Here is a 22,753-nt window from a genome sequence, read left to right as displayed (position 1 = left end):
TCTTAAGATTTTTATACAGATTGGCGTGAATTTCAGACAAGACATCTGGATTGTCATTACCTCAGCTCCTACTTACTGTAAACATTTCCTTAGCGATGGTTTAAGGATTATAAACATTAAGTGAAGCTTTTGTAAAGGCAATAAAAAAAGTAGATTTACATGGATATTATTGTGTAAATCATTCAAAGTTCAAAGTCTATTAGTATTAGTATTTTTTGGTACCCACCAGATTGGTTATTTCAAGAAGCGCTAATTTTATTCACTTCGCGGAGGTATACAAAAACTACTTTGAAACTATTTTTATGCACATTAATAGCATAAGGACCACTTGCACAGCAGGTGAAAAAGATTTCAGTTACTTTGAAGTTATCGGTTGTGTTGTAAACATCGATAGTCATGATTTTTCTGGTAAGTACGTATTCCAAACCTGCTAACCTGTACGTTTGTACATAGTGTGTAAATAAACTATAGAATAAATTATTTATTTTTTAAACGGCACCTTTTGTTGAAAACTTTTTATACAGATCTATAGCGATCTATAGTTATTTTGCCTTGAGTCGAGTTTTTTGACATCAAAACGATATATACAGGATGAGAATGGAAACCAGAAAGCTGTAAATTTTATAACATACACACTTATGGTCTAATACTCATTTTTTGTCAATTAAATGAAAATTCAACATAAAATTCAGTTCAGAGGCATTGATAAGACTTTTAAAGTGGTTTTAATTTCGAAACTATGAGTATTAGACCATACGTATGTTATATTTTTGGAATTAGCGTCTTTTCGACCATTTAAATTCAAAAAAATATGCAGGGGTTTCCCTTTATACAAATTGTTGATGACCAATTTTTATATTTCTGCATCATCCGATATATAGCGCTTTTATGTCAAAAAACGTGGAAGGAAAAATAGGTGTAGACGTGTATAAAGAACTTTCGAAAAAAGTTGCCGTTTAAAAAATAATGCATTTTCATTCCATACTTTATGTACAGGATGCCTCAAATTTGATGGTTTTATGGGGTATCTTCAAAACTAGATAAAACCATGCGGATAGAACCTGTGCTCAATTTTTGTGAAACTAATGATGTTGCAGTCTACTGTCCACAGCTGCCCTCGTTTCTGAGCTACAGGGTGATTGTGACAAATTTGGAACCCCCTTCGAATTTTCATTATGGTTCGCGACGCAGAAGAACCACAAATGATTTTCTATAGAACATTTAACGTAGAACTTAAATATCTAATCCGTTTTTTTTCTGGTACACATCGTTATTAAGATATGAACGAAATATGCTATTTTTAAAAGGGACACCTGATATATTTTTGCAGATTTGGAATAAGCAAAACCTTTTCCAAAATGTCAAGGTGTGTGTATTATTTGGGAAATGCTGCAAAAGTTATGTTATTACCAAAATCATTTTTTCAAAATTACTTTTGTATAGGTTTTGTTGCTCTCAAAATGCAGGCTGCCTCAAAATGTAACTCACATATCTGTGTATGTAACAAGTAATAAGTTTACTCTACTAGAAAGCAGTTGTACCCATGAGTACTGTGTAGGAGTAAAATCATTCCACTTTAAAGCGTTCAACCCCTGTTGAGTTCCAGCAGGGACCTTTGGAAAGTGAAAGACTGACTCTTTTGGACTTTTCCCTGAATTGCTGTTACAATTTGGCTTCAAAAACATAACTAACTTTAGGCAAGTAACCGTCTTGCCTAAAGTTAGTCTCTCGTTAAACTTTCACCCTCTACGTTAAACTTTTTATGGAAAGCCATTTGTAGCTTTTCTGCATTGTTAAAGATGAAGAGAAATAGAGGAAGGAAGGTTCCAAATTATCATATTTTCAAAATCACTCTTTAGCTCAGAAATGGGGGCAGCTGTGGAAAGTATTTGCTCCATCGTTCCTTTCACAAAAATCGAGCACAGGATAGCAAAAACCACATTGCTCTACCTTTGTTAGTTTTAAAGATAGCTCGTAAGACCATCGAATTTAAGACACGCTGTACACATTGTATAAGTATATTGATGATGCGCCCCAGGAAACTAAACTTCAATCGCAAGATCACAATTAAAATGTCAGATTGCTTGTGCTGCAATATAGTTAGCAAATGTAGGTGTGCTTTTAGGAAAAAGTAAAGAACAAATTTGACTTACCTCTGAACGGGTTGTCTATCCATTGAATGACCGATATTATCAATAACGTGACCGGGTTGATACGAAGGGCTGGGAGATCTTCGTGCTCTTTGTTGTTTGGCTTTACGTTCAGCACTGGCGGACCGTATTTTGTTTACTAACTTGCGAATAGACTGGCCTGCAAAAAAAATTCACTTTTGATTACTAATTTAGTGGTTTTTTTAATGCGTTGTTTGACATATAGAGTTTATTATACAAGTAGTCTATGTAGCAAGAAGTGTTTAGAGAACTACTTAATGATGCGTTATTAAAATTATTTAACTTTGACAGACTAATAAAGTTACTACTTACATTTTCAATAATACTTGAATTTTTATTCGTGGTAACAAAAAGTAAAAGTGCAAATCTAAAGGAAGAAACTATGCAAAGTCCTGCCATCGGCATTTAATGTTGTACAAGACTAACAACATTAAGTATGCAAATAATTTATCCTCTAACAGAGATCTAAGAAAACGTGTTTTGTTTTAATATACGGCTTGCGAAGGATACACTTGTCTAATAAATGTTTCGGAAATATGTATATGTATATGTAATAAATTGTCTATTGGTTGGGTTTATCTTTAGCAACTATCTACATCGATTATTGATATTGTAAACCTCATGGAGGTTATATGGTTGTTAATTGGGCAATATTGATGCGTGCTAAATTCCATAAAGAATAACTTGTTGACCAAATTTGGGTTCTTTGGTTAATCAGCACGATGTATTCGTATCTTTGTGTATAAACGCTATTAGAAAGCGAATTCTAATTGTAAAGTCATGTATCTGTGCCTGAGGCCCATAAGAAATTCATCGCTTTCTTCCGGTTTCTTTTTTTGGGTACAAGGAGTGATACACAGTTTCATATTTCGGTTATTTGGATATTACAAGTTTTTGAAAAGAATTATTTCGCTTTGCAAAAATAGCCAACAAACAACATTCCAAAGTGGGATAGGCATCATTTTTTTTATTAAATGTTGTTCTATTAGTCAATTAGACAACGCTTAGCAACAATTTAATAGCTATTTATAAAATACTTTTTCTAAAAAAAAATACCTTTTCAAAGCACTAGTGCCTTAAAACGCTGTTTTTAATAGTTCAGTAGCGTGTTAAAAGTTTAATTTTTAATGCGTTTGTAGAAAAACAATATTTTTTTCACTGGAGATTTAAAACAATTTTTTCTAATTTTGGCATATAAAGTGACACTTTTCAAAACTGATTAGAGTGACAAAACGTTTTACTTTATGTAACTAGTTACATAAAGTATCACTTTATGTAACGTTATGAAATGTTCATTTCATCACTCCCTGTTTTTATGCATTTCCTAGAAACATCCATCATAACATGTCGTTGTCACTGTTTATACAAGGTGCTATGAAAGTGAATATTTCTGTTAAATCACTTTAAAAGATGGTTTTTACCGCTTTTTGGTCAAAATTAGAAAAAATCATGTATGCAACACGTTTGGAAAATGTCTTATTGTGTAACTCATTCAAATTGTAGGACCTCGCTGCGCTCGCCCTACAAACATTCATTCGTTACACAAAATCGATCTTTTCGTAACTGGTTACATAAATAGCTATTGTATCACTTTAAATGACATTGGTTTATTTACAGATGAAAACAAACAAACAAACATAAATGTCACATTTACGAAGCGCGGTGCAAATTTAATAGAACTATAATTTTAGTTTTTTAATGTCCTACAGGGCTATTATTTCATCAATTAATATTATCAACACCTATTAAGGTCAATTATCTAAGAAATAATGCCCTAGGGCGTTATTTTTCATAATGGCCTCAGGTGAGGGCATTATTTTTTATAATGTTTTATAGGTACTGTAATTATTAAATTACTTTTTAATTTTAATTTATCATAAATATTCTCACCAATAATGTTTCCACTTTTTGCCTTCACAGGAGTTGTATCCGCTGCAAAACGTGTCTTCTGATATTGCTTCTTATCTTCTCTGGGCATCGGAGGAGGACTGGGTGGAGAATAGTCTGGTGGCGGTTCTTCAACTCGTTCAATTCTATCATCCCTATCAAAAGGGCATAATGCAGAACAAATATATGAAAAACTTTAAAACATACCTGGAATCTTCCAGTCGTCCAGTAGATCTGTAACCGCTATCGTATCGAATTCGTCTGTCAGATCGATCTATATACTTCTCTCTACGATCAATCGTTTTCTTTCGTTGAGAAGGAGTTGGTGAATCATTGAAGTCCCTATGAAATTATCAGTAAAATCAGTTGCACTAAGACTCTGATAAGTAGTATTACCTAATGGGGGAAGCTGAGGAAATCTTTACAGGTCTGCCATAATCAGGGCTTGGTGAGTGTCCATTTCTATAGTCTGGTACAGGTGAGTATTGAGGCCTGTAATCGGAACTTGGTGAATGTCTTGACCTCACGTAGTCCGGAATCGGTGATCTGGATGGTCGGTCCATGTTGTATGGTGACGAAGAGTGACGTGGTGGTGAGTGTTGGTATGGCAGTGGTGATTGTCTTTGGGAACTGTATTGGTGCTGTTGCTCTTGACGACGTTCCGACCATTCTGATATTCCTTTAAGTAAAACCCATTATTAAACAGTGTGAAGTTTAAGTAAGCTAAAAAGTTAATTGCATTACCTGTTAGTTGTAGTGAAATAAGCAGATGATTAAATTAGTAATCAACATTTAAGAGAGGCTTTTCGTAAAATAGCATAATAAACTCTATTACCTTTATAGTACCCGAACTGATTTCTATCCCGTTCAGGTTCAACAGGACTATAAACCCGAGCACTGCTATTATTCACACTACTAAAATTCCTTTGCAAATTGTCAGTTCTGGATGGTTGACTCTTAATAGTAACATTAAAGAAACTCGTTTTTGGAGGTTGTTCTTCATCGTCCAGAGTAGAATTCGATGACCTGGACTCCGAACCAAAATGATGCTCTAACCACTTCGACGTTTCGTGCTTTCGCGTTTCTTCTTCAGCATCAAAATCCAGAGGACGACGTGTCAAAGCATCTTTGCGATCTAGTGGGGTTTGTGCACCGTGCTCTAAGCCTAGAAGGAGAAGTGTTTTTCTTTGAAGTTGTTCAAGTTGGCGCTTTCATATGTCTGGCATTGCAGTTGGATCGATCTCAAGAAATACATATGTACATTCTGTCACATTTAAATTAACGCATTACCAACAAGGTTCCAAAAACTGCTAACGATGGAATGTTACCTTTCTTAAATGACGTTAGTTTTTTAAATTCTCGGTTCTCGCATATCATATACATGAAATGGACATTTTTAGCAACAAGAAGGCAACTTGTTGAATTTGTCATCGTGTCTCTTAAAAACGTTGGTATTTATAGTCACTTTGATTTTAATAAATATCAATAAAACGTGCTACAATGAACAATCCCAAATGCTAATTATAAATGTGCTGCTAAAAATAGTAGTTTCAAGATGGCATCACGATTGCTAACTTAACAGTGTATATGATGGAACATTAAGAGCTTTCAAAGTGACGACTCCTATTTTAACAATATTTTTAGAAAAATGTCGGTCGGTAAAATCAAAATAACTACATATATGAAAAACAACATAAGAGACAAAATCTATTCAATGTATGCTAAAAAAGATTATGTAACAATTGCAAATTATCAATTAAATGACAAAATGGGAGAGCATTTTAACGCTTCCATTTCTGCCAATGAAAACATCATTTTAAACAGAAAAGGACTAGTAACCGGTAAAAACAATTTACAGCAAAGGTTCCTTTGAGAAAGTTGCTGGCAAGATGACCACACATTTGCAACTTCTACTAAACGTAGTCAAGGTATTTTAAAAAATTAGATTTTACATGAATACAATAACTGACTACTACTACACGTCGGTGTATGGACACCTCATCGCACTAACGTTTCTATTTTAAGTGAATTGAAAATTGAAACCAGATTAGCATCAATCTGCCTGATCAATCATGGATTCTTCAGTTTTTTGGTCATACAGCTCGCTGAGATGAAGATAAATTCGAGAGACTTATCATAACTGGGAATAAAGTACAGCAAAACACGGGTCGCTCATTCAAGGAAGAATTCAACTTGGTTAATCAATTGTTTGTGCTACAAATTTGCCGTTGTCATATGCTTTCTTAGCATACATGGAATAGACTTGATCGCTTATTTCCTTTCCAAAAGCAGGTATTTCGGTTTTATTGGCCGCCATTTTCTCAACATATTATTAATGAAACCGTACTTTCTTTTTACTTCAAAGCAAAGATCTTTAAGTGAGTGCAAGCACATCTATTCTACTTCATAATCTCTGAATTTTCCAAAAAAAAACTTTTCAGTTTAGGCACAATGTGATATAACGGTATTCTTTCACAGTTCTTAGAAAACCACTATCATAATCTTATAGTCTAAGGTTAAGTCCGGCCATGAAAACACGTGAAGTGTCATTCACGTTGTTTGTACTGGTATCAGATTTGACCAGAATTTCTTAATTCGTATTTGCCGGTTATCTATGCATCTTAATGGAAGTAAAAGTCTCTTAATTGATTTTACTTGTATTAAAGGTAGTGCGTCTGTGGCGAACTTGTGCAATATTAATTTAATTTTATGTTTGCCAGCCTTACATTGTGTGTCAACTCACAGCCATTCGGTAACGCAAGTCCGTTATCAGTTTCAAGTTAGTTACAATTTTTACACATAGTTAAATTTGTAGTGCATTATATACATGGTGATGCTGTGTGCTTACATGTTATACAGAGTCTGCCGTAAACACATGATGAAAGATACACTGAAACATTTCTAGGTCAAAAGATGACAATTTAACATAAACAGGATCAGGGAAATCATCTGGTTGTACTGTTACTTATGATCAAAATAAAAATAAAAAAATTGTTTTTTGCAGTATCTTGAGAACTTTGGAATGAATCTTAAAAATAAAAATTACTGTGACTACTTTTTAAGTAAATTTTAAAGTTGGTTCGTTATCATCATTATGGCGTTACAGTTCTGGGGCTCTATTTTTGACCATACGCAACTTTAGAAACGTATGAAAATTATACGCAAATTTGCGAAGAAGCTTTTGACAGCACGCATCATAATATTTACAGGGTATTCCAAATGTTTCGAAACGGTTTACCTTTTTCCACAAGGCTAAAGCTACAAAAAGGAATTTTGAAATATCACGTGGAAAGTTTACGGTTTAAGAAAACGGATGTTTCATCAAAACATAATCCTCTCTTAGAAACAAGTTTAGAGCAACTTTCATTGAAATACATTCAAAGTGATCTAGATATTGCAAAAAAACAAAACTTCTTATAATGATCTAAATACTACAACAGTACACTTAATCATGTGCTTAAGGGACACCTTGTATAATGTATACTCTCATACCTCTATATCTATGGGGTTGGCGATTACCCCTTCTTCTAGCTCTTGTGGATAAAGATTCAAACAAATCAATGTCATCGTCACCTCGTTTGTCAATTTCCATCGTTTCCGTTTTGTACTTCATTTCATGGCCAATATTTCGTCCGTTTGCTAAATAATCCACGTCCTCCTGTTCTCTGGTTTTTAAATATCTGAAGAAAAACATAGTTAGAATTAATAATGAACCATTGTTGCTTTAAATACCTTTGTGAACTCTCTTTATGGTAGTCCTGTTCAGGAGCATCGTCGGGAAGCTCATCATCATCTACTTCTTCATGTTCTGTGGTTCTTTGAGTTTCGGTCACTATTTTCCCATCAGCAAGAACGGAGCTTAATTCTCTAGTATCTTCAGTGTCTGTAACTTTCTTGCTCTTCGAAGTATCTCTTATTACTCTAGGACCTAATGATTGTTTTATTTAACACTAATATATCATTGCCATTTTGTTTGTTTTTACCTGTGGATACCACAGCTCTGCCAGCCTCTGAAGATCTTAAAACAGATCGAATATCAGTTCTGCCACTTTTAACAGCCGCTAGGAACTCCTGAAAAAAAAGTAAAACCCAATTTAGTCTAACCAGTTGTGGATGACAGATGTGGTCAACCATTTTAACGGTATAAATTACCATAATTCGAAAAATCCAAATAATCGCGGTTAGTAGGTAGATCAAAAGAAAAGACAACACATTAAACGATGGTGTAAAGACTGAAACTTGACAACAACGAGTAGGGCAGGATTCATAAATGTATTGTTAATTATTATGGTGTGGAATGCTTTTGTAGAAAGTTTTTAAAAACCAATTAGGCTTTGTACCAGTCATGAAAACTTAATGAGAAATCCTTATACATATTTCGTTTATGTTTGGTGGTATTTTCAAAGATTATTACTCAACTATTTGCCAAATTTACAATAGAGTACTAATGCGTGCATTTCAGATTGGGCAAACGCGCTCTTTTGAATCATCCCATAATAACACGGAATGAACTTTAATGTGATTTGAAATGTCGTCGGTTTCGAGCCCGTTACACGTTGCTGTTATATAGGAAGACCTTCATGGTCACCTAGGAATGAAAGAGAATGTTATGTCTATTATAATATCGCTTGTTCATGTTTCTTTAGCTTAAAGAATTTAACAATCAGGTGCAGAACTGTTTCGAGATGATAAGTTTTGGATTGCATTAGTTTGTTTGCAAAATCAAGACAAAAAAATTAAAAGCGATTTTGTGGTTTTGCACTGCAAATAATGGTATTGTTGGTGCCAACACCCTTATTAATTTGAATAGTTTTTGTATTCACAAAATACCGCTTTAGCAGTAATGTTCAGTTATTCAGTTGACAGGTTTATAAATATGTATGCTTCAAATTTGAATCGGTTTTTTTTTTTGACTACGGGTTTTAGATATTATGCATGCAGGAGATAGAAATCAGAGAACATTGTAATAACATGTGGGTTAGAGTCAAGTTGTGTGATGATTAGCGTATGTAATACAGGGTGTTTCTTAATGATCAGGCTGTAAATTCAAGGACACACTCTTGAATTATATTCAAGTCAAAAAGTCCATGCAAACACAACCGTAAGTGCTTTCAAAATCAAAAAATATGATTTCTATTTTAATTAGCTCCTCCTAGGCTTTTCTTTTTTTTTTTGTTAACGTGTCTATTTTTCTTAATCTTCTTCTCAAAAACGGTGGCAGAAAAAATGCAGTGGTGCACTATAAAAAAAAAGACTACAGCACAACATTTTTGGTCAAAGTACGATTTTGTGTAGGGAGTAGATTTCTGTATGTGCAAAAAGAAGGATGCGAGATACACAAAATAGTGATTTTTCAATGTATTTCGTCTAAAGTTTTTTCTATTTTGTGACCTCATGGTGTGTATAATATGACCATTTTAACCAGGAACCTAATTTACTAGAAAAGTTGCAATAATGGATTGCTTTTTGTCAAATTTGATAAATTAATGTGTTTGTTGTAAAATGTTACTAGTTACGTAATGTAATACTTAATCTACGGTGCAACTGTAAGATATAATAAAAAGTGTCGCTTTATATGTCAGATTTAGAAAATATTATTTATTTTATTATACGTTTTTCGTCGTTTGAAAAATGCGTCCAAGCATTTTACGAAATTGTAATACTTTCAACATGATCTACTCAGGAACTAAAATTTAAAGATGACAGCAAATTACCCAAAAGTTGTTTCAATGTTTCATTTTTAACCTTTATTTTCAATAATAAAATTATATGTAGTTATAATTTAAGAGACCTCCATAAGAAAGTTGAAAACGATTTATTTTTATTTTTTGCTCTCATTTTTCCAATATATAGTCTTATAAATGACTGATGGGTGTTCCTCCAAAAGCATTATCTCAAGAACATAAAAACAGAATTGCAAAGAATTTTTGTAAATACGTTTCTAATACCTTTCAACGTAGCTAACAAGACGATTAATAAGAGATGATACAAGACTTTACAAATCGTGTTTCCAACACAACTTATTACATAAATACACGTGTATCTACATATTACAAGGAATTTAAGATCTATTGATTAACCTAACCTACCTAATACGGTATGATGCCAATTGAAGAATGCACTACGTTAGTACAAGTACTGAAATAAACGACCTATAAGTCCAGATCGTTGTCAACCGAGTTGGAAAACGCTTAATTTGTTCTTCAATAGTTGGGATAAAAATGATAAGAGGTAATTATACCTAAAAAGGTAGACAGAAAATACAACACATTACGTTAATCTTATGATTTGCATTTAAAAGACGTTCAAATCGTTATGTGCTGTAAACGGGTTTAATTTTTTCATCTCAGGTAGATATAACAGAAAATTTTACTAATCTTAAATCGAATTTATGAAACGGAAAAGTTCCATGGAACATAATACGTCAGTTACATTGTCATATGTTTATTAATCACAAAAGTAGATTGATCCTTTTCCGTCAACATCAATAATTACATGATTATTTTTCATTATAACAATAAACAAAAACAACAACCATAATTGTTTACCGTCCTAGCCCTATTAGCTAGTACACCTATAAACTGAAAACTAAGCAAAAAACAATCTGAAATGCATAATGAAAAAAGTGATATTGTAGTATTTTTTTTGTTTTATTCTAAGTTGATAAGATTTCTGCTGTCGCACTGATCAAACTTGTCACCTCCCGAATTAATACTCAGGTGGAAAGTGCTTGATTTCTGTCGAGAAATTAGGTAGTTCGCCGAGAGGAAGTGGAGATGAACTTTATCTCGAGACAGAAATTAAACTTTCCACCGTGGTTTGTATACTATTTTATTTTCAACCATTCATTTATCAAAATCTCATCGAAGATGAGATCGAACGAACATCATTTTAAATTGATTAACTCACCAAAAAAAAAAAACAAAAAATTCTTTACATTTTGGATAGTACGGCTCATATTGCTTGAGTCAGATTCCCTTACTTGCAATTCTTCTTAATTTGTTTTATAAAAGTTGCACCAATTTTGACTAAATGACTACATCCGCAATATTCTTACGAGAACCGTGAGATATATTCCTTTTTTTCTTTGCGAGAAAGACGAGATTTTTTATTCTGGTCTGGCGGATATCAGAAGCATCACTAAAACTTACCAATGTAAGGTTAGTAAATGAAAGCCGTGTAATCCAACAATTAAGGCAATTAGTTAAGCCATACTTCAAGGAACATTAACTGAAAAACCAGCGATTAAAGAAATCTAGAGGAAGTGACAATATTCTAAGCCTGACTGAATACAAAGAAACAATCCATCTCATTGTTAAATTTTTCTGAATCAGGTATCATAGAACAACTGATAATTTAAAACCAATTAATCTGACATATTAACTCGTTGCAATCGTAGTTAAACGGTTCAACCTTGAAGAGGAATGATCAAAATCTGAGGTCTGTGACATTTTCTTGCGGTTGCGGTAGTTTTTCCCTTTGTCACTGTAAGCAACCATAATGATGAATTTTCAACGTTTTAACCGACTTTTAATACCGTTCTTGCTTGCGTGAGCGTTTTTTTTTGCCGCCCATTTGGGTGGAGGCGGTAATTGAAGTTTCAACGCTAAAATTAATTTCCCAAGTTTGCTGTTTTAAAGATAATACGATCGGTAAATCATTACTCTTGCAACCTAACAGTAAAAGAATTTTTGACCACCCTAGGCCAATCGAAACAGGTTTTAGTGTTATCTAACTATAAACAGTAATTCACCTACTTACCAATTTATCGCTAGTACCTACGTACAAACTACTTTTACCATTAAGAATTTCGAGAATTCATGTGACAATAAGATCAATAAATCTCCGATAGCGTGATTTTCCTGTATTACTTTATATGGACCGTAACTGGGCTACTCGTATTGTTTGTTTTATGTCTATAGGATAATTAATATACTGTCTAGATTGAAGTCTGGTGCTGTTCAAAACCGAACGGTAGATTTAGGTGCACAGTTAAGGCAATTATCACTTTATAATATCTTATTAAGTATTACTATGTTATTTGTGCGTTAAAATTGTACGAACCCTGCAATATGTTATAATGTTATATGATTTCTACAGCAGTCTAGTATAGATTCAAATACCGACTAACGTTGTACTAATGTTCAGGTATTCAGATATAAGTAAGCAGTTTTCATTTTGAGAATCATACAAAATCGAAATGGATACAATATTGTATAATAGTATATTCTTCAACGAGCGTATAATGATGGTTATTATTATAAAATAATAATAATTAGAGTCCGGATTAAAAAGCACTAAAGTCGTGAAAAAAAGCGCTTAAAAAGCAGAATTATTTTCTTCAAAAAAGCATAAAAATCTGTAAAAAAGCAGAAAACTCTTTCAGAGGTGCAACATTTTTTTGAGTTCAATTTCTAGAAATTTTTTGAAGATTTCAAATCGATTTAGAATCATACGGATCATTTTAGACTGTTTTGAAAACTTTCAAAAGTTCTTTGAACTACTTGAGAGCATTTGGAAGGTTTTTGGACTGTTTAAACAGCATATTGAAGGTTCTGGAATGCCTTTAGAGGCATTTGGAATCTCTTACACGGTTCACATTTTTTTTTGGGAGCTTCTAAACTGCTTTAATATCTTCTGGGAGCTTCTAGACTAGTTGAAAAGCGTTTGGAATCTTTTAGACTGTTCTAAATGATTTTGAAAACTTCTAGACTGTTTTGAAAGACTTCCGACCGCTTTAGAAGCATTTTGGAGTTTCTGTAGTGTTTTTAAATCTTTTTAGACTACTTTAGGAGCATTGAAGATTCTGAACTGCTTTTAAAACATGTGAATTTTGTTTTTTAGCCTGTTTTGGAAGGCTTTAGACATATTTTGGAGTTTCTGTAGTGTTTTAAAACCTTTTTAGACTACTTTAGATGCATTTGGAAGGTGTTAAACTGCTTTAGAAGTATACGGAAGCTTTTGAGAGTTTCTAGATAAATTGAAAAGCATTTGTAAGCTTTGCAAGGCATTTTACAGGTTTTATAATGTTTTGGAATGTTTTTACATTTTTTTAGACTACTTAGTATTTGGAAATTTTTTGGTCAGGTTAAATTTGTAAATTGATGCTTATACATTTTGCAACATGTTTTTGTCGTTCAGAAAGAAGCTTTCAATATCTCAATATAGCAATATTTTGTCAAAGCAGTCATTAGTTTAGTATTTTTAAAAACTTGAAAGTCTTGTTTTGTAAAAAACTAAGTTTTTGCATAAATCGTTCTTATTATTTACAAAAAGCAAAATTTCCAGAAATCCGGACTCTAATAATAATACACATTATACGCTAAAAGAAGACAGTACTTTCTCAACAATAGTCTAAAACCATTTCACTTCTTCTAGTGATATCTGGGTAAAAACTACATAAATGTAAACAATAATCACGTAAATAAACTTGATTGGTAATTGCCAAGTACATAAAAAAGGATGATTTGATTGACAAACAGTAGATTTCCCATTTTAAATTTACTGAGGTGTGTAATTAATAACATTATTCAATTTAAAAACCACCTGAAACCTGGAATGCGTATATTATTTGATTATTCGAATACAAAAATTTGGAATTGGAACTTAAATGATTATAGTTTTAGGTTATAAGTAACTTAAGTCTGACTACTGTCACAGTCTAACCCACACTTAACTTAATCTCGGCTTACAATACGATGGGGCAAAAGGGGGTAAGACAGTTGTAGAAGGCTCTGGAACTTTTCAGAAAGTTTTTAGTAGCGTTTTGAGGTCCTTGGGTCGTTCAAAACGGTCCTAGAGGCCTCTGACAACTTCAAACGAGACTGGAAAGGTTTAAGATACTTGTAGAAGCTTCTAGCATTCTTTAGAAGGTTGTCAGTAGCATTTAGACGTCTCTGGCACTTTCAAAATGGAGCTAGAGGTTTCTGGTAATTTAAATCAATTCTTGGAACGTTTTAGATTAAAGTCTGGAGTAGTCATAGTATATGACCAATCAATTTCGTCAGTTTCCTTCCATTTCGCTAGTTGATTTTTTTGTTGCTTTTCACTATACCTGAACGGCATTTTGGACACAGAACTACTCTGTATAAAACAAATCACGCTGTTTATTTACGAAACTGATAAAAACGTCAAAATACTTTAACATTATTTCTAACCGTCAAACTGACAGTAGCTGGTAGTATAGAATGTAAAACACGCATTTTTATTCTTCTTTAAACGATGTCGCAACAGTCAGAAGTCACTGAACAGAGACAATTATGATGACAATGATATTTATTACATAAAAGGACCCCTGGAGCAAGGTTACTGAATAAGTGACAAAATACTTTCATGATAAAAAATAATTTTAGCGTTACCCAGATTTAAATGTCAGCAAAACTAACTCATGTTTGTTTAAAATTATTATTGTAAAAGCTACATGCATAAAGATAACTAAATTATGTAACTTGTTTATTTCATGTAGGTGACATTAAAGAAACGTCTTAAGAAGAGAGAGACAGTAATATTTTTGCTTAAGTGTTATTATATAAAAATCAGATATTGCAACGATTGACTTAGCTCTTTAGAATCATTGAGTAAAATAATATTTATGCAAATAATTATAGCGGGTGTGTTTTAAAAATCATAAAAAGGCAATATTGTCAAATCAAATAATCAAATATAAATCATAAAGTTTGGTTCATTGAAAAGCTTATTGAAAATGCTATCTATCTTGTATATCTGAGGTGCATTTAATACAGAGTAGTAAGTTACACCGCACCCTTAATAAAATCTGCCCTCCATAATATTATGACAAGAATGTTTTTGAATTGATTGTTTTTTAACACACCCGGTATGTATGGCCAATATTTTTTAAACTTATTTGTGCTACTGTAGGTATTATTAAACAATTTAAAACATTGATACAACAATGTGAACAACTACGAGTAGAAAATGGCGTATTTTAATACCAGATCGAATTATTTAATTATACCGAGGATGCTACTATAGCAGAGAAAAGTTTCTTATATTTTTTATAAAATTCATGTAAATGATTTTATTCTAGAATCAAGTAAGTTTATACAAAAATTGAATTGGGTAGTTTGGTTTATGTCAATTACTAAATATGAGGGGCAAAACTTAAACGAATGTTACTACTTAGTTACTATACGAAGAGGATATTATAATAATTTTTCTTTATTTTATCAGCTTGTTTCCGATACAGAATGATTTCACTTTTCACTATAAATGTAAATCCGCCTTTCCAGGATCTTGATGATTTATTCCTCATCCTGATAAATTAGTAGAATATGCACTGTCAATAGTACTTGTTGATCAATATTAACTTTCAATTTAAATTAATGCTCAATTTAATAGTTCAAAAATTATTTTAGTATACATTTCTAAAAAGTAAATGTAAACAATAAACACTGATGGGTAGATTCAGGATAGAAGGGAACACAAGACTAAACTAAAACTAATTAAATTTTCCTCCATAAACAGTATTTCCTCATTTGTGTTTCGAGAACTTAGTATAGACTAATCCGAGTAGATGGAATAAATTTCTCGTTTTTCCTTTCATTCGTATCGAATTTGTATTTTCAGTTTTCGGTGTAATATTGTGACAAACAAGACAGGCGCATCCAAAACGTGAATCTTGAGTTGCTTACATTTTTTTGATTTTATTCTACTTGTAAGGGGTAGTAAATGTAAAATTCAATACTATATCATAAAGAGCTATTCAAGACAGTTTGACACTTTCAACATTATGAATGTTCTACTAGTAATGCTAGTAACTACTTTCGTGCAATGGAACTATTATAATAATCTGACCATATTTGCATTTTAGATTATGCGAATAGTGTTTTGGATACTCAAATAACAATAATTTATTACAGTTTTATTGAATTAACATTATCAAAATACATCAACTATTATATCAGTTATTGTTCATGCTCAATAACGATACTACGAGTATAATTTCATAACCACTTTCTCACCAGAAGCACCTACTTACATTATCTCTACCAGTATACCTACTGCACGGTTATATGCTGATTAGGCGCCATAAACAAATACGCCACTAAAACTGATTGTGACAATTTATGAATTAATCATAGAAGTTATTACGGCCCTTTAAGATTAGTTGACGATAATTAACAATTAAAGAACACAATTAGAGTTAATAACACTACAGACCTTAACCATTGCAAGGTGAAATCGGATAGTTAACCGGAATTGCAAATTAGATTTACAAATTTACTCTTTAGGAGTATACTCATCTTAGATGTGCTAATTGAACGTAAAGTTAACCGTTAACAGCTGAAATAATAAAAAATTTGAAAAATACAGCATGTTCCAACATTAGTCTGCAATATATTTTTTAGTTAGTTATCATCAGTGTTTTCCACATATAATTTTAAGTGTATTTTTACGCTCTACACAGATAGGTTTAACTAATCATGGGAAAAAATTTACAAAGTTTTTTTGTCTGACAATTAGACAGTCTCTACCACCTTAAAATTTTTGCTGGTAAGCAACTTCACCAGCGATTACTTTCGAATTGCTTTGCACGGCCAATTCATAAAAAACTTGTTGTTTTTAATTTGCACTTAAATATGTAAATATAGGGTAAAATATAAGATTTTGTTTTAAAAGTTACCCGCATGTCACGCAAAAGGGCATTTTCCAAAAAAAATCCAAAAATTAACAATGATTTGGTGAAGAAACCATAATTTACCTTACTACGATGTTGTCAAATATAGGTATACTTAAATAGTTGTTACACAATGAGTTGTACAATTAACATTGCAGTACAATTAGTTACAATTTATAAAAACCAGCTTTGCCACCTATACTAATCGGATATTTAGGCTATCAAACATATTTTTATGAATAAAAACATTAAAATTCAGTTGAAGTATTAAATATTAATACCGAAAAAAAAGCGCCTGGCAACGTCGCATAATTCACAAAGGATAACTAATACTTGACAGTATTTACGTCAACTTCAGATGTCATTCAATGTTCCCTCAATTACGAGGTTAAACACCGCCTACTATACTAGAAAGCCTAGAAGGTGCTTGTCAAAAATTCCAATATGGCGGAAAAAAATTCCAATGTGACAGTTTGCGTTTGTTTGTATTGTGGAAATTGAGTTTTTTGAGGATTAGATGAATTTTTACGGTTTAAAATCAAAACTTAAGGTTATTTGCGTAAGTTATTTTTGTTTGCTGCCGTTCATAAGTTTTTCAAGCCGCATTGTAACAACAATTCAGGAAAAAGCCACTTTCCAGGACAAATGTTCTAACCAATTTGTTTAGGCTGGACTTTCCACCCGGGTGGAAAGTAAAAGCAGGTAACTTTCATCTTTCCACCTGGTTTACACATAAGAAATAACGTTATTACATACCTGGTTGAAAATAAACTAATATACTTACGTGTAAACACAGTTCAAAGTATTGTAGAATTGTTGCAAAAGCCACTTATAGTAAATATCTACTTTGTTTGGTAAATTTTAAGTGTTAAGTGATCTTGAGTGTCATTCCCTATATTTACATCGGCGTAAGAACAAATTTTAATTGTGAACGTACTAAAATATGATTAAAGTTAGCATTCTGTCAAATTTTTTATAATGAACAGCACGAACTGAGTCAAATGTCCAACGAGTCCAAATGTCTCTAAACCTATCAGCCACTATTAATAAGATTTACCTCGTTAAAAAACTGTTAAAGATTTTATTGTAAAAAAATTCCCCAGTGTAAACCATTACAGAATGAAGGTTTTAAGCTGAGTTTACTGTTATTTTTGTCATCAAAGTTTGAGCACTATTTTTTTTTTAATTTATAGCTATAAATGAGTAGCGTTACTTTGTCACCATTAGTTGGCAATATGGCGTAAGTAATATAATAAGTCGAGTTTACACCTTGCAATAAATAAAGTTAACTACAACCTAATTATTTCTGACTTGCCAGCCTGAAGATGTACAATAATGCATTGCGAAACGTCGACCGAATACCTGTTTCATTAAACCGAAAATTTTAAACACCCAAGAGATACAAGTTAGGACAAAGTTGCGCAATTTGGTCTTTCAAAAAATTGACGCTGTTTCCAATCCACGTTTGAGAAAAACTGTTAAGTCAGAATCGGTTGAAGTTAGGTATTGAAAAAGTATACATATAAAATCATTCTAAATTTAATCTTTTTATTACAAACCATAATACACTGATGGATCAATTTTAAAAAATGAGCTTCTGGCGTCTTTGTTGACTGATAAAATACGAACAAATTTTTACTTAGGGTGGTCTAGAAACTAGACTGCAACAGATTATAGTGCCTCTTATACTTAAGAAATGCATAGAGCAAATGAACTTACACAAAAGCGAAATATAAAATGACCTCTGCCAATTTTAATAAACTAAAGAACTTTCTTTTTGAATGATTTATTGTATCACAGAAACGTTTCATATACAATACAAGCATTTTGGAAGCGTCACACTATATTTTTTGTGTAACACATTCTGTGTGTAGTTAAGCTTTTATAGGTTCTCTATCAATTTAAAATAAACACTCTGTACAAATAAAAGATAATGAATTGATTTTGTTTTGCAATATATTGTAAATAATACTTAAATAATAAATTATCGGATCATTATCAGATTCACATAAACTTTTAGTTTTGATTTTTCAAAGTAATTTTGATTCACCCAATACAAAAGTAATACCATAAACAATTACCTGTACTAAGATAACAATCACAAGAACTTATTGTCAAGGTCACACGGCACAATGCAATCTTCCAGAACTTCACTACACCGTTTTATCAATGAATCGACAATCGATCAATTGAACATCACTAATTCGCGATTTCTACGGAGACAAAGTGATTGGACTTTCGAAAATCGATAGATAATAGCGAGAAATGGTTGCAAAGTGAGTACTGCAAAGGTTACACGAGGAATTCATGATTCTTCGACGGTAGGCCGAAGCCGGTGAACGGTTCAGTTGCTCGACTGGTCCCCCCTTCATTCCCCTCGATCATATGTTGAAGGTTTAAGGAGGATACCATCGAAGATGGATGATAAAAGTCGAGAAGAAGCCGATTGGGTTTAATTAGAGAATTATTCTCATCGAAGTTACAACAGCAAAGGAGTGGTTAAAATGTACTGGCTCACATGTTTTTACTAAAACCATAATGCGATCAGGCAGTTTTGTATAATCACTGGGAATATGTAGTAATGAAGAGCACTTTTCGATACTGTTTTCTTTTATTTTTGAACTTAAAGTTGATTGGAATTAAACCACTTTTCGGTATAAAGCAGGACGGGTGGATTAATAATAAGGAGCAAGGGCAGTCTGTACGATTAATTATATGTATATGTGGATACTGAAACTGCTTTTTTATTGTTGGGTATAGCATTAAGCAGACAAGAGTTAATTGATGTTGGTCACTGAGAAGAAATTTTTGTTTTTGTATTTTTTATTGGTGTGTTCAAGTTAATCCAATTAATTAACAATGCACGGTGTGCAACTTTGAGGCGCCAATATGATAAGGTTTTTAATGTCTTTACTTGCCAGCTTCATGTACACGGTAATTAGGATGTATGATGTTTAGGTACTTTATTTGATTTTCAATAAAACTACGCTAATTTTTGTTCACCAAACCACAAAGAAATTATCGAAGTTTCTTTATAGCAAGGTGGATGCGCCATGTTTGATTTAGATTTAACAATGGTGATTTAAAACACTTCTACAGAGTGTCCTATGACGTTTAGCTTTAAATTAATCCGTAATTTTACATAAGATGTATGCTTTATTTTAAATTAGGATTTAACTACGTCTTCTATGTTCTAAAATAAGCACAACTTGCTTTAAAAAATCATATGCAGTAGGGGCTTATTATTAAAAAAACGAAAAAAAAATTAAAATAAGAGATCGGAACACGTATGCTACTTTTTTTCTATCTATTACCGTTTTCTCTGTACCCCGTAAAACCATCGAAAATGCAGCACCCTGTACAAAAAAATCACTTTAAAATTTTTGTGTGAAATTGAAACTTTTTGAAATTCAATATCTCGGTAACATGAAACGCTAAAAAGGCCAGTTTTAGCTCATTTTGTAGTATTTTTTATCCTCTTTCTAATAGCATTTTAGCGAAATCTATAAGAGTTCAAATAAAAAAGTTACAATCATTCAAAAACGGAGAAAATGTCATTTTTGCAAAAAGTGCAATTTTGGCAATTTTTTATTTTGTTCCAGGAGGGTTCCAATGCACAGCAAAGGGTATATTTATACCAAAGGACCTTAAATTAAATGAAATAAGTACAAAAAAAGCACTTTAAAATTTTTAATTTTTCAGAAAAATTGAAAGAATGGGGGGGTATTAGGGGTCTTTTTTTACTACTTTTTGAAATTCAATATCTCGGTAACATAAAGAGCTAGAGAGGCCAGTTTTAGCTCATTTTGTAGTATTTTTTATCCTCTTTCTAATAGCATTTTAGCGAAATCTATAAGAGTTCAAATAAAAAAGTTACAATCATTCAAAAACGGAGAAAATGTCATTTTTGCAAAAAGTGCAATTTTGGCAATTTTTTATTTTGCTCCAGAAGGGTTCCAATGCACAGCAAAGGGTATATTTATACCAAAGGACCTTAAATTAAGTGAAATAAGTACAAAAAAAGCACTTAAAATTTTTAATTTTTCAGAAAATTTGAAAGAATGGGGGGGTATTAGGGGTCTTTTTTACTAAAAAGTGCAATTTTGGCTATTTTTTATTTTGCTCCAGAAGGGATTTCCGAGATCTAATACTTAAACAGCAATTTAGACTGTTAACGTTAAACTTTTTGGTAAAAAACACTGTCACACACAACACATCAATAATGAGAATATAAATTGGTTGGTTAATTTTTAGTTGAGTTTATATTTATTGTGTCTGAAGAATGTTGATTAAATTCTTAAATTATCGATTACGATTATACGATAATCGTATTCTTATTTGACTTTCTTATTGTAAAAACAATTTTTATTTTTTTAAATATTTTAGTTAGTCCGAAAAATGTCAATGCCTTATGGAGACCTACACAGGAATGATTAAATTTTAAAATACTATTTTTTGGCACATAGCAAATTTTTGGTTATTATCAATGAAGAAGAAAGTTTCGTTTTTACTTTAATATTTCATAATTTCCTACTTTACCCTTGCAGCCTTTTAGCCAAATAATACACTACCATCACAGTCAAACTGTGATTTAATGGTGAACTAATGACCATCAAAACAAGCAGATTATATATACCTGTAATTATGAAGTCTGTACAGTTTTATAAAAGAAAAGCTCACGGCGTAAACGAGGTTTTCATGATAGGTCAGGTATCTTCTGAAGAACATAACCAGATGACGAAATTTATCACCTTTTCTGGCTGTGTATTATTCAAATCGAATTTGGTACCGCATAATGCGAGCAGTATAGTGCAACGCTCTGCTATTTGACATCTGAATTTGAAACGGTCGGACGATTTATGGAAATGTTTGTATTGTATGGTAAATGGGTTGTTATTAAAAAATGTCATTTTTTTTAAATATAGCATGTTTCAATGTAGCCTGTTGTCATGCTAAAATACAGAGATAATAATATTTGCATTTTGGGTTTGATTGTTTTATTTTTTTAGCATTTGACTAAAGAAGTAATTATTAGATTTGTCTTTTCACAAGAAATTGGTTATACACGTATGCAATGTAACGTTCACAAGTACCTAACGGAAATCCTTTTTTAGACTTATAGAGATAGAGTAGAGATACATAAGAGACGTTCAGCATTTTATAAAATTATAAGACAACCTTAATAATAAGTGAAGTTTATTATACTATCCTTTTTGAAAGTGGTAAGTAGTAACGTCCCTACTGTTGTTAACTGAGTTGAGAGGTGTAACGGGTGACGGACAAAGAGAACTTTTTCAAATTTTGAAAAAAGATGAAAAGTTTTTATTTTTTTGTTAAAAAGGTGTGATTGTCTGCCTGTGTAATGTTGTAGTATTTTTTTATAGTGATTTAATGTTTGTATTGTAAAAGAGCCTTAAATTTACTTATGTCTTTTCCACTTCTAGCATCGAGAAAGAAGTGATTAAAACTTCGGAATGTCGACACTTTTTTGAAAAAATTTGAAGAAGCTTTCCTTTCCTCACCCGATACACCTCTTGATTCAGTTACTATACAGGATGTCCTATGACGACGGAAATCGATCTTACAAGAAAAGCAATTACCCCCGAAAATCTTACCTCGTCCGTGATGTCCCCCAAATGCTGCACATCCTCAGTTTCCTTGACCTCCTCAGTCTCCTCCCTGGACACAACTCTGCGCTCCTTGACCTCCCTGACCACTCCGTCCGAATTGGGTACAGCAACCCAGTTCGATTTCTCGGCACCATCTTCCAAAGCTTTCGGTCCGTCAACCTCATCATCACCAAGTTTCCGCAGCTGTCATTTGAAAATCATGCTAAATGTAGATCACAAACCACTAGATATAAAGCATTAATTACCTCTGTTTGGTGATGCTCTTGAGTTTCTGAGTCTTCGGTAGTGTTGGTAGTGACCATAGGTCCAGAATCCTCAACGACTTTCCCATCTTCAAGAACCACTTGTCTTTTGACCCTTGTTTCGATCTGCTTTGTGTTTAGTACTTCGGTTTTCTTTTTGCTAATCCATTCTTCTATTATCATAAA

The 22,753-nt window shown here is 32.3% G+C and overlaps 1 protein-coding gene and 1 long non-coding RNA gene across 7 annotated transcripts in view; one reads left to right on the top strand and one right to left on the bottom strand.

The window, feature by feature from the left end:
- Positions 1-22,753, bottom strand: part of chas (chascon) — a 68,600-nt gene that overhangs the window by 5,455 nt on the left and 40,392 nt on the right. For 4 of the 6 annotated variants that reach the window (XM_081990960.1, XM_081990939.1, XM_081990947.1 and 1 more), the window contains 10 exons: positions 22,571-22,740; positions 22,311-22,508; positions 8,042-8,129; positions 7,791-7,986; positions 7,551-7,738; positions 4,894-5,223; positions 4,455-4,737; positions 4,266-4,400; positions 4,062-4,213; positions 2,154-2,310 (listed from right to left, as the gene is read on the bottom strand). In XM_081990960.1, coding sequence (XP_081847086.1) covers positions 2,154-2,310; positions 4,062-4,213; positions 4,266-4,400; positions 4,455-4,737; positions 4,894-5,223; positions 7,551-7,738; positions 7,791-7,986; positions 8,042-8,129; positions 22,311-22,508; positions 22,571-22,740 — 1,897 coding nt within the window. The remainder of the gene's footprint in view (positions 1-2,153; positions 2,311-4,061; positions 4,214-4,265; positions 4,401-4,454; positions 4,738-4,893; positions 5,224-7,550; positions 7,739-7,790; positions 7,987-8,041; positions 8,130-22,310; positions 22,509-22,570; positions 22,741-22,753) is intronic. The other 2 variants (XM_081990952.1, XM_081990971.1) reach the window with 2 other exon arrangements.
- LOC145736568 (uncharacterized) overlaps positions 344-22,753 on the top strand; it is a 75,738-nt gene continuing 53,328 nt past the window's right edge. The window contains exon 1 of the long non-coding RNA XR_014180021.1: positions 344-408. This is a non-coding gene — a long non-coding RNA (uncharacterized LOC145736568). The remainder of the gene's footprint in view (positions 409-22,753) is intronic.

This window comes from Ips typographus, linkage group LG1, assembly GCF_016097725.1.
Source record: "Ips typographus isolate SLU linkage group LG1, UJ_Ityp_2.0, whole genome shotgun sequence".
In the NCBI taxonomy this organism is placed as follows: domain Eukaryota; kingdom Metazoa; phylum Arthropoda; class Insecta; order Coleoptera; family Curculionidae; genus Ips; species Ips typographus.
Note: the sequence above shows the minus strand (reverse complement) of the source record. Positions and strands in the feature narration are given on the sequence as shown.